Here is a 12,945-nt window from a genome sequence, read left to right as displayed (position 1 = left end):
CAAGAGGAAGTGAGGGATAAATCCATTATAATGTCTAGCTCCCCATAGGATGCTTCTGCCATTTGAATTGAAGCTGAGCAGATGAGAATTTCTTTGCTTTGTGGAGCAATTCTAGCACTTTCTGTGTGTTTTGCTAAGGTTTGTCACATCCATTATTCAGTACACTTGTAGATCTGCTAGTCCTGCAGCCTTGTTTCTAGATACAATCCACTCTGAAATAATAATACTCTTAAGATTAGAACTTGCATAGTGATTTTTTTTTCCAAATGCATGAATATATTTGGCACCTCTGGACCTTTAGTCTTCCCAGCACTAACATCCCTAACATGGAGATTTCCCATTTTACCAGTGATGAAATTGAAACCAGTTGACTTATTCGAAGTCGTGTGAGCAACTAGACACAGACAGTAAGGGAAAGTCAATGTCGTGCTTTCCAGATCTACTTGTCAGTGACTCAGATCCCTTTTTCCTCTAGGCACAGCAATGATCCAGACAAAAAAAACCCCAGTCTTTCTATAAACCATCAAGAAGCTGCCATCTGCTAGTCTAATGCAGGCTGTGTTTGCCTCGTCAGTGTGTCATCTCTCCACCTGGTGCCTGTATGTCTGGGTGGTGAAGGTTCAACAGGATCCATGTCCCAGCTGGGCTCCTGGWGGTGTAGGGAGGGTGAGGCTGAGAGAATAAACGGGGATATGCTTTGGGTCTGTTTTTTTTCTCTCACATGGCCCTGTTTTCAGCACATTTCCCCCAACTTACTGTCATAAAGCTGACAACATTCAATACTTTTGTGGGTAGATTTTCTTGTGGCTCAGCAAAATGATGCTTTCTTGAGCACTGCATGTTCTTCTTTCCCTCCCTGAATACTAGAAGGAAACAGTCCTTTTTTTTTTTTCCCTTATGATTAGTGCCATTTGGGTATTTTCCTTGAACAGAGTGTATGGGGATTTTTTTCAGTTGTTCTTTGCAGCAAATGGCCAGTTCTTCTTGCAAGACTCTGTCACAGTATCACGTATGTGTAATAGTTCCCTCCAGGTGGGCAGGGTTTTTAGGCCAAACGTTTTCTACTGTAGAATAAACATCACTTTTCTTCTAAAAAGGAATTACAACATCTATTTTTTGGTGACTCATTCAAATGAGTAAGGATSAATATGGCCCCTAGCCCAGGTTCATGAGGAGCTGCTCTGGAAAGAAAAAGTTTTCTAAAAACCTCAGCATACCCTGACAGATGTTTGCATGTCTGCAAGCCTGCTTTCTTCAGCTGACATAGAGCGTGTAGAGGAGTCCGAAGGGAAGTGGAGACATGCTGCCTGGCATTCCAGCTGATTTGGGACATCAGCTGGGGAGATGAAATCCTGCAGCTCTGCAGATTGAGGTAAGGATCTGTCGCCTGAATGTGGGCCCATAAATGGCACACACCTGTGAGGCCATAGTCCTGGGTCTGATTTGTTATGCATGAGATAAASCTCGGAGCAATGCTTTTTAGATGAAGTTTGCTCCTCTAGTGTGACTTAACCTCTACCTGTGATCAGCTCCTCCAGAGTCATCTTATTCATTCAAGGTTTTTGGCCCCATCTTCTCCTAAATTGGAGCATTATAACAAACCAAGTTTTTTTCTGTAGTTCCACAGGGGCTTTTCTCTCCAATAAAATGTGGATGATGCACTTGGAAGGATGAACCCACTCTGGCTTCATGGCATAGCCAGGGCAGTGAGGAAGCAGATGGAGGTGGAGAGCAGTCGTCAGCCAAAGAACAGGCCAAAAGCGTTCCTGAAAGCTCTTTTAAAAAGCTATAAAGTTGGGTAGTTCAACTGCAAAGCCTTAATTGACAAGGTGCTTCTGTTGTTTCCTATCCATTCACTCACTTTCTTCCAGGAAAAGAGAAGGCAAGTGAAGTATTCTGGGCACTTCAAGGACCACGGGACTCCCTGCTGCCAGCTCATCACAGCTCRAGTGTGCCAGGAAATAGGCCTGCGAGCAGAGTTTCAGCGCCACGAACGAGCCCTTGCGAGATGGGCCAGCTCGGGGCTCCCAGGAGCTGCTCTGCAGGAGTTGCCTGGGCACATGCCCAGCCCCTGTGGTAAATGCGAGATGAGCTGAGGTATCAGCCCTGTGTGAAAAAGGCACAAGCAACCACAGATAGAGTCCCGGGAAGTCACACTTCATTTACCCCATCTCGCTCTGGTTCGTGTAGCTGTACCCAAAGGCCTACAGCAGTGTAACACGCAGCAGCAAGAAGGGTTTCATGCTCTGTATGTCCGCCCTAGAGCTGGGACTCCTGGGACGATCATGTCTCTGCAAGCTCTGAGAAGCACGGCGCATCTGCCAGGAAGACTGGTTTCTATCTAGAAACAACAGCAAATTTGTTCACAGGTTCAGAGGGCCACGTGGGCAGTAGCGTTTTATTCATATGATGTTCCTGGAAGGACAGGAGATGTCCTGCTCACACACCASGGCTGTGATTCACTGCAGCTGGAGCCATTCTTCTTGATCAGCGTCACTAGAAACACAAGATGCCATTGATTCACCAGGTGGCCGATCACGGCGCTCTGCCACCTTGCGACACCCAGGCCTGCTTGTGTGGGAGCACCRGACAGAGGCAAATGCTCTCAGACTTGTGTCATGATGTGTTTTGAGTGGCAAAGAGAGAACTAAGTATTAAAATTACCCAGACTCTACCTGGGAGAGGCTGTGTTGTGATCCTTTGCAGACTCTCTGCATCAAGATACTTTTGGTCCTAATATGCAGGTGGTGGAGAAGAGTAGCTTCACCCAGCATTTCTTCCAGCTGCTTGCAGGCAGGGGAAGGAGCACGCACCAAGGCATCTGCCAGGCYCGTCAGAGGCAGCTGACGAGCCTGGCTGTCAGCGCTGGTTTCCTACCCAAGCAGTCCCTCACTCGACTGCGCTTGGCTTTGGCGGRGGCGTGAATACGGGAATAGTCAGTGCAGGGCCTGGCTCTTCTGGTGCTGGTCAGGACAGTTAGGCAGCCCTTGAAGTACATTCAGGTTACCATATYCCCTTAGGAGTGAAGATGCTGGGGACATCCTTGCAAAGCCATCTTAATCCAGGCTCTTGAGCCACCCAAGCCCTCTCCTAAGCACCCACTGCCCTCTCCTAAGCCCGGTCAGAGACCTGGCTTTGGAGCAAGGGTCCTTCTGACCATCTGTGACTTAGGCAAACTCCCTTGTTCACTGAACGCATAGTGGGAGTAAGCTCAGGCTGTTGCACAGGCATTTCAAAGGGTTTTCCTTGAAGACTGTGCCACCAGAGAATTGGAAAAACCCTTATAGCTGAAGGCAGATGCTGAAGGAGAAGCAATTYGGCCAGGCCACCAGAACACTCTGAGGAGAGGGTGGGCATGGCTGGAGGTGAGAGCAGAAGTCCATAAACTGGAGCAGCCCATGTAGTCAGGAGTGAGGGGCAGACGTGCAGTCATTTCTGGCGGGTTTACGTACCCTTCAGTGGGAGACTAGCTGGAAATGGCAGAGATGAACGATGAAGTGGAAATGTCCAGTGCCGTGTGATAGCGATGCGTTATGTGTGGCCATATCCACTGACCTCAGTGCTTGTTTCCAAGGGTGAAACACACTTTGCAGAAAGGATGCATAACACAGACAACTCTGCAGGGTGCTYTGAGCCCTGTGTGTCTCCAGGCAATGAAAAAAAAATCAAACCAGGATTCCTCTATCCGCTCCCATTTGGAAAAAGGACCATCTTAAAGTTCCTCCTGTTGACACTTCTGGCAACAGTGCTCTACTGCAGTACTGGTGTGGAAAGTCTCTGTCCTCCTCAGCCYGGGGGCTGTGTGGAGGGGCAGTTGTTGGCCTTCCAGGTTAAGCTMTTTTTCATTGTGTTGCCACCACTTTCCTCTGCAGATGCCCCCAGAGCTGTTGGGGAGTGCGGCGCAGAGGCGGGAGGCTGTTTGAAATTGTGGCTCTCTGGAGTGAAGCATCGGAGCAGAACAGCCCACGAGCCATGTCCAGCTAGCCAGAAGCAGCTATCATCCTGCATGCCTGGTGCACATTGAAATGACAGTACAGAGGAAAGGAAAAGAGAGAAAATGAATTCCCAATGTGTCTGAACACTTCAAGCAGGACATGCACCTGGCCCAGGTGCTACAAACATCATTCTGTTGGCAGCAGCTTTTGCTGGAGCGCAGCTTTATTTTGCTCTTCCTGCCACAAAGCTCTTTACTTTGCAGCCCAAAGACCAGCCTGAGCTGGCCTGCAGGTACCTGGAGCTCCTTGGGGAAGCGGGTCTTCACACGCGCTCTGCTGYAGGGTTTCTTCAGCATCGCTTCCTGCATCACATCTCTGCGCTGAAGCACTTTCCTTTTAGCAACAACTTGCCTTGCTGAGCAGAAGTGAGTCTGGGTGGCTGTGCATGGGATGGAGGGAGGGAGGGATGGATGCAGGGAGGCAGGAAGGGAAGCCTGAGGAGTCAGTAGATGGCAGAGTTGTTTTAGCATTTGTTCTCTCAATGTCTCTGGCAAGCTAACAGGGTTTTTATGATGGATTTGTTAGCAGAATCACTTTCCAGARCTTGGGCCATTGCAGCATGGCCTTGGAGCAAGCTGTGACTGAGTCTGCTGCAAACCAGCTGGGCTGGGGCAAGTACTCAAGTTTTAGGATGCCAGCAAGGGCAGGGCTAGCGCCGCTCAAAGACAGGGCTCCTTGCAAGAGCAGAAATGCCTACACACCTGGCTGAAAGCATTACTGCTTACCGTGCTAAGATGAAAAGGCTGTGGGTTTCCATTGCAGTCTCTATTGCAAGCAATGGAAGGAGACTCTGCTCTGCCTCTGCATTGCATTGCGAGTGATCCAATATCRTTTTTATTGGCTCTGAAGAGGTGTGCATCGTCCTGCTGTTTTGGATCTCAGATGTTTACTGGAAAGCAGGGCAGTAAGTGGATTTCCACTCGAGCACAGATCCCACCTGCCTGCAGGTGCTGCCTTCTCCACAGCAATGGTTAGTCCCAGAGGAGGGCTGAGGAGCTTGCAGAGAAAATCTGCCAAGGGCTGGCTCAGTACCCACCGCAGGCCATGCAAGGGGTTACGACGACCCTGAGAGGACRTGTGTTTGGAGCTGACCTTGTGCTTTCCACCTCCTTTGCAAGGGTGACCATGTCTGCATGGGGCTGGAGGTTTCCCAGCCCAGCCTGTCTCGTCCACTTGGTCTGCAAACACAGACAGTTTGTCCCATTGCCCGCTGCTTCTACACCCCAGTCTCATCCATGGCACCCAAATTCCACCTTAATGCAAGTGGAAATATTAGTAACAAGATTTAGAAACCAACCTTTTTAGTCCCTGCTGCCACCACTCCAGCATGGCCAGGTCTCACGCTGAGCAGAAGGGAGCAAGTACACCACAACGATCCTTTACTTTCCATCTTGTGCAGTGGTACAAACCACGTAGCACAGGCTGGAAAACAGCTGTAGAAGCACCCTGGCATTCCTGCGTACCTTGCCGGGCAGTGCCACGTCAGGCCCGGCTTGGGCGAAGCCGCTGGCAGCGCGCGCAGTGCGGCTGGGCTGCACGCGGCCTCCCGGGGCTTTCACGGGGCGGCGAGGGAGAGGCCGCGGGGTGGGAGAAAAGACGACAAGCTCAGATGGGGCAGCGAGAGCCGCAGAGGCAACTCGAGTAGCGGTGAGAAAAGCCCTGCGACGAGAGCTGCACGGAGCTGTGCTTAACTTATTGAAAAAGATGAGAGAAGAGAAATTTGCATGAATACTGTTTTCAGAGGGAGAGCGTGCTGCTAGAGGATCCCCTAACGCAGGAGAGAAGGGTGGAAGATTAAATCTGTGGCTGCCAGCTGAAGCCTGGTAGAGGCTCCGGCTCTCGATAGCTTCGGATCCGTGCTCCAGGCACGTAACCCGGGCTGCGAACCCGTGCCAGGGCTTGGGCTAAGCGCCCGGGCGCCGCGGGGAYGGGGGAGAGGGGGATGTCGAGCTCTTTCGTCGCTGCCTTCTGGTTTTAAGCTGAGCWAAGCTCTGAAATCGCTCGCTGCAGGAGCTGCTGGCGTTTCGCACCCCCACGGCCGGGCCAGCGCGGCCGCCGGGACCCCGGGGGGAGCCGTGGGCCCCTCGGGGCGCTCCGGAGCCTCTTGTTTTGTTTGCGAGTCGCACGCGGAGGCCAAAGGCACCGTCGTGCCTGCGGATGCCGAGGGCCCGGTCACGCCTGCGTTTCGGTCCCGTCTCGCCGGGGCGGGAGGAGGAAGAGGAGGAGGAGGAGGAGGAGGCGCCGCGCCGGCGCTGCCGGGACCCTCCCCACCCACGGCGGTGCGGCGCCCCGGGGGAGGCGGCCGCCGGCCCCGCGGCGTTTGGCTCTTCCCCGCTCCGCGGGCGCCGCGGAGGGACGGAGCCTCGGCGGTGCCTTCGGCGGCGGTGGGCGCGCGCGGGGCGCTCCTGCCTCCCGCTTTCTTCCGCTCTGACTCACGCAGCAGGGGCTCGCTCGCGGGGCTCCTCGCGCCGGCCGCTATTTTTAGGAAGCCGGGAGCGGTAGGCGCAGCCGTCGCAGCGAGAAGTTTCTAGCGCGAGCTGTGGTTTCGCAGGCTCAGTAAGGTTCGGCATCAGCGGCTGGAGGCGAAGAGCCCTGCCGCGGCGCGGCCCAGATGTGCGGCCCAGATGTGGCGCTCTGGGGCCCACCAAGGCATCCCGAGGGGCTCGCTCCCCTGCTCCTCATCCGGCTGGATCCCCCAGCACGGCTGTCCTGGGGGCGTCCGTGGGTGGAGTGGCAGGGCCGGGCGCGAGGAAGGATGGAGGGAAGGGGACAGGGTGGGCGGCAGCCCTGGGAGAAGGACAACCACGGACAGCCTCAGAGGGACAGCAGCGTCCCGGTGCCTCCTCCAGCAGCTTCTCCCATCGCCCCTTGCCGCTCCGTGGGGCAGCAGGGAAGGAGGAGATGTCTCTCACGGCTCCCAGCCCAACCTGCCTGCACCGCCCCCGAAGTGTGGTCAAAATAGCAGGAGCCACCTCAGACCTGGGTGACAGTGTGGAGCCACCGGTCACAGCGTGCTGGGACCCCAGGGCCGCAGCCTGGCTCTGCTTCCAGCAGCTCCCAGCAGCAGGGTTTGGGGCTGGCAAGCCCCAGCCCTGGCAAAGCTGGGCTTACTTCACTCCTGCCRGAGCCCAAGACTTTTGGTAACCTCCGTGCAGGTGTCTCCATGGGTGAAGGACCATTTGTACAGGTTGTGAGTGGGCTGCAGCCGCTACAATGGTGGCTACTACAGCTATTCCCTGCGCTTTTCTTCCAAAAAGAGGTGTGATCATCCCAAGTAGTAACACTTTCTCCTATTCCTGAGGTTGTTTCTTGCCACTCTAGACACTGAAAGCTTTCCCTAATTAATACCAAGCTAAAAAATGATCAGAAATTGCAATAAAACCTTTYCTCAGATGCTTATGGTGTTTGCCAGGGGTTTCTGGCTATATGTGTTCTCTCCTTTGGTCTATTGACAAGGTTAGTCCTGGAGACATTAGATCGCTGAGGATGCAGGAGAGAGCAAACCTAAAGAAATTACAAAACAAAACATGGAAAAGCTCAAATTTCCCTTCTGCCCATAGCCCTGTGCTGAAGGGACTAATTCAGATCTCATAGGTTCCCTTCTGAATCCCTCCCACGGCATTGCAGGCAAATGTCTTTCTTTTGTGACTCAGAATAAAATCTTCTTTCTGAATGTATTGTTCTCAAAACCCAAMTTTTATTAGCTGTGAAGAATATGTGGGATAAGCATATTTTAAATAGCCAGTTACAAAACCACAGAGAGCACCCAGAAAAATCACTCTCTTTTCATCAGCTTTCACCTTACTGCGTTCAGAAATGCTACTGGCATTTGACAGCTCACCGGGGCAGGCAACCGGATATTTTCTCGGTAAACAAAACTCTGAGYGCCGAGTGCAGTGGAGACAATTTGCTGATCAGCGGAAATACCACAACTAGGTCAATAGGAATGCAAGCGATGGATCACATTTTCCCATCGTCTCACCCRGCGGTTATCGGGCTGTAGGAACCACGCCACTTTGGCTTCACGGGAGGATGGTACAGCTGTGTTTGGAGTGATGAACTCTCTGAACATAACTGTGACCCTACTGGTTTCTCGGTGGTGGGCTCATGCTGAGCAGACTTCACCTTCCCTGGGTGTGGCCAGGCTCTTTGCTCTGGCATGAGGTCTGCTTTCCATTCCCCAGCATCTCTCCAGACCATGCCTCTCTTTCCCCAAGGATGTATCCCCTCTGCCCCCTCTGGTGTCTACTCCACCCAAGTGGCCAAAGAGGAGCAACCACAGTGTTGCCTGGACCTGGCATAGGCAAACACAGGTTTTGGCTTTATTCAAGACCTTGAAGACACAGGGTGTCTTTCCCCATCTCCACTATTCCCCATGTGAAACAGTGCGATGGACATCAGAGCACGTCCCCTGGGCCATGCAATACCTGCAACTGCCAACAACACAGCAAACCCTGCTCTATCCTCCCAGGTTCTCTGGTGTTGGATGGCCAAGGTGACAGGGTGGACTGAAGGGATCTGCCTTCTCCTGCAGCCAGGACCTCTTTGGTGAAGTGATGCTGTCAGCTCTGCTCACGCTGCGCCCAGCATGGATGAAACCACCAGAGCAGACACCCAAGGAGTTGCTCCTACGCCAGCCTGCCAGGTCTGCAACAGCCACGAGAGCCAAGATGCGGGATGGCGGTGGGCTGGATAGCCGATATGAAGCAATGGTTTCCCAAAGAGGAGCTGTCAGCCGGCCCTCTCGGAGAGGCACACTGACGTAGCTGTACCAGGATTCCCCGTGTCATATTTTCCACCCGTTTCTGTTCGTCAGGGCGCTAGTGACTAGTGAGTCTTGATTTCCTCATTTTCAGAACAAGCTTGCTAGCCCTCTTGCAAAGTTTTGCATTGAGTACTCAAAACCGGAGCCTTTCCCCAGTCACCTCATCGAACCTGCCAGCCCCTCCGAGCGGGAGCCCCCAGCTCTGGCCTCCCCAGCAAGGTGCGTGCTATCCAGATAGCAATATGCTAGGGGTTTCCGGTGTTACTTACAGGTTCTTCTTATTTCGGTGAAACGGAGATGGGTAGCTATCCTGAAGCTGCTTGAAACAAGTTTCATCTGCAGGTGACAGCCAGGGCTTAGGAATATCTGTGTGAAACCTCACTTGCAGTTCTCTACACAACTCACTGCTGTGGTTTCACACATTTCAAGACTACCTTGATGCTCAGGATTCGGGGAAGGTATTAGGTAATGACTTCACATATCATTTTGGGTCTCATTTAAAGAGTTTCCCCAAATATGACTGTTAAATTCGGAGAAAATGCTGAAGAGCCTTGGAAAATGTTGATGAATGCCACCTGATTAAGCCATGGCACTAGGACTTGAAAACTAGGAGATAATGGTTATCTGTGGTGGGATCCCAGGCCCTGCACATCAACTGGGCCATGGCTCTTGCCACGTGCGCTGGCTTTGGAGACGGCCACCACAAACTGGCTTTTTGCCCATGAGGGTAGCGAACTCTCCATTGCAGGGGCAGTGCCTTGGCACCAGKTTTCAGCTCATACACCTGTGAGGTGGCCAGGATTGCTGTTCCCAAAGATGATGCCAGCTGCAGGGTAAAAAGGAATGAAGCCACTGGCTTGGCAGTGCACTGTGGCTCATCCTTCGCAYGGTGGGCTGTGAGCTCCAGTCAAGGACCAGATCCAAAGCCCTGCTGATGCTAAGGGAAACCTCTTTTGCCGTCTAGCACGGGGTGTCCCCAGCACCATCTGGGGTGATGCTTCTGCACAGCTGTGAAGCCAGTCCTGTCCTAGAGAGCCGGCAGAGCCAGGCAGCCCCGGGACAGAGAGATGGGTGGACACACCACACCCACTGGCAGGGCACCCAGTGGCCGCACTGTCCTCTAGAAAACCAACGCAATGCTGAAGAGTGCAGCTGTATTCTCCCCTGGCCCCAGCACTGTCAGCCCCATGCCAAAGCTGCCCCTGGTGCTGGAGAGGCGACAGCCCAAGGGACAGCAAGGGCTGCGTGGCCCCAGGACGCCGGGCAAGATCTTGGCCCCGGGCCAATCGCTGCCCAGCCACTGAATTGCCTGCAGTGAAGCCCCTGGCACTGTCACATGCTTGTGACTTGGGTGCTATATTTAGGAACATGGTGACCTGCCAAGGTCAAATGCTGGCTTGGTTGCAGAGTTGTTTGTGCTTTGTTACCAGCGTTTGCATCTGCAGCTAACAGCGCCCTAACCACACAGGACAGGATGCGAGCAGGTGGGTAGGCAGCAACAGCAGACGCTGGACTCTATCCTGCAGGGTGCTGAGCAGCCTGAGAAGGTGCTGAGTCTCCTCTGCTCCCCAGGCTGCCAGCAAGCAGCACCCACACAGTGCCCTGCTACTTCCAGCAGGATCTGACCTTTTATTTGCTTTATGCACATCTGATAAGAGCATTGCCTTTAGCATATTACTTTCAAAACAACTTTACATGATGACTTGATCACTGCTTTAACACAGAGCCCCGGCCCTCCTTGCAGACAGCCATGCAGCCCTCGTCCTCTGCGTCCCAGCAGATGTCCAGATTTGTTCTCTTTCCACTAGCCTGGAGGATGGGAGATCTGCCCCTTGTTGCAAGCAGTGAGGACCCCTCTGCAGGTACCCCAAACTATTGCATGAATGCTGCATGGCCGGACAGGTGTCACATGTCCTGAGGAGCTCTGAATCCGGGTAAGCAAGGCACACGGTGGCAGGATGTTACTTCCGTGGTGCCAGCTGGAGAAGCAGAGGTTCAGTGTCACCATGGGATGCAAGGTTGAGGTTGCACGGAGGTTATTCGGGGAGGCCAGCAGCTGGCAGGAATGCCCAGCAGTCCCAAGAGCCCTTTCCATGCCTGTATAAATTGATATAGTTATACCTCTATAAGTGAGGACATAGTCTGAGCATACATGTGCTCTTGGATGCAGAAGCACCTCGCTGGGGTACTGGGAAAGCTGTTGAAAATTTGTTTCCCTGAACAGAGGACCAAGAAGCAGCCTCAAGGTTAAAAGTCCTGCTGTCCATCGAGGGGCATGGAGGCTGGGCCCACACTGGGCTCCCAGGGCCYGCAGAGACGGCCCTTGCTCCAGGAGCATCCCATCCAACCGGGCAGAAGCCTCCTGTGCCCTTCATCCATGCAGAGCACCTGGCAAGGCCAGAAGCCACCACAGTCATCACAGTCCACTCGCTTCAGCCGAGTGGCTTAGCTGCAACCTCATCCTCCTCAGTGAAGGAACTAGAGAGCAAAAAGACTTTCCTCCCCTCTTGAGAAATGACCAGTTTCCACGTGCTTCCTCAGCCCTGGCAGCCCACACTGTGCTTCAGCAGCTCTGCCCAGGGAGTCACAGTCTTCATTTCTTTGAAGTCTATCAGCCGTGAGACAGCCATCCACAACAGGAAAAAAACCACTGGGGTACAGTCTGGAGTGTTTCGAAGGCAAATATGAATATATGGAATAAGAATTTGTAACTGCTTCTGGTAGGACGGTAGGAAAAAGCATGGAAGTGCACAAGAGAAGAAAGCCTAAGCAACCTTTTTTTTGTTGTGGGAGACGGTCGTGAACAAACGTACCCACTACGAAGAGTTTTTTCCAGGAAGTGTAGGTTGCTGCAACCTGTATCCCTTGAGTAGCGAGTGCTCACACAACAGTTCTCATGCTACGTGCAAGCAGCACATTTGAAGAGGGAGCCCCAGCAGCCTGCCCGGAGGATGAATGAACCCTACAGCCCCACAGCGCCCAGACCCATGACCAACACCTCGCCCAGCACCATGAAAATGTTCATGTGCTTCCTCACAGTATTTATGGTAGCACAGACGATTGGGACTGTACTGGTCTGTTTGTATCTTCACATGAAGATGGACAAGGTAAGTGCCGAGATATAGAGCTGGGGCTGCTGGATTGCTAACACGATTTGCCTTCAGCGCGGAGAGACCTGATAAATGCAAAGATGAAAACGGCACGAGGCGATGCCGGCCGCTGGACYGACGCAGGAGCGGCATCGATTGCGCCCGTGCTCTTGGTCCTGCTTTAACTCGCTGCTAAGCAAGCTGTGTGCCGACGACGAGAGATTTGTGCCCTCCTGTAACAAATCGGGGATGGATCGCTAACGAAGAGCCATTGCTAGCAAACCGAGCACTTGCTCTGGCCCGATGCAAGGCGAGGAGAGCACGGCTTAAGCACACGCCGGGTTATTTTAGCCTTTGGGGGAGCTGCACGGTGGTTTTTCTGGTCCCRTAGAACTTGGCAGCTCTGTGACACCGAGGGGAAAGGGGGCCAGAAATAAATAACTTTTCTTTTAACGTTTTCATGTACTAGTAGTCATGTTACAGACAACTCGCTTCAGATGTTGTCTTTATGCTCTGGGAAGAAAAGAGCAGATCTCGATACTCTGACTTCTTTAAAGAGACGCTTTGTCAGTGATCGTGTTTCACCCCGGGGACATACTTACCAAAACTTTTAAAACTGAAGATCTGTTTCAAAGGTTGCCATGACTCCCGCTGAACCGTATGACGCTTATAAGCATTTACCTAAAACTATTTTCCTCCCCCCCCCAAAAAAAAAAGAAAGAAGAGGCTGCCACTTAAAGGAACTAAATTCATATAAACCCCAGAATGATTTCTCCTTACTAGCTACAAAGACACGGTCTTTAGTACTGGTTTTTAAATGGGGTGCCCCAGTTCACGCTGAACTTCAAATGGGTGACTGCTGAGCTTCGAGGGTGGGCAGCAGCCCTCAGCGAGAGCAGTTTAAAAGCAAGGCGGGGGGCGGAAGGGGCCTGTCCGGGGCCCGGAGGGCTGCAGCGTCGGGGGGGCAGAGGCTCCCGGCAGGGCAAGACGGCGCTGCGCTGCGCCCGAGAAATGCTCTGCCTGCATTTCTTACTGCAGTTTAAATGTTTTTGTTTCTTTTTTCAGCATGCTGATCTTTTTCTAATCCTTTCTTTTT

The 12,945-nt window shown here is 52.8% G+C and overlaps 1 protein-coding gene across 1 annotated transcript in view; it reads left to right on the top strand.

Moving 5' to 3' along the window:
* Window positions 1-11,630: 11,630 nt before the first annotated feature.
* Window positions 11,631-12,945, top strand: part of CD40LG (CD40 ligand) — a 4,323-nt gene continuing 3,008 nt past the window's right edge. Inside the window, exon 1 of the mRNA XM_085325456.1 lies at window positions 11,631-11,867. Coding sequence (XP_085181582.1) covers window positions 11,712-11,867 — 156 coding nt within the window. The 5' untranslated portion in view covers window positions 11,631-11,711. The remainder of the gene's footprint in view (window positions 11,868-12,945) is intronic.

This window comes from Rhea americana, unplaced genomic scaffold (assembly GCF_003343005.1).
Source record: "Rhea americana isolate MKP2758 unplaced genomic scaffold, rheAme1 scaffold_98, whole genome shotgun sequence".
NCBI lineage: Eukaryota > Metazoa > Chordata > Aves > Rheiformes > Rheidae > Rhea > Rhea americana.
Note: the sequence above shows the minus strand (reverse complement) of the source record. Positions and strands in the feature narration are given on the sequence as shown.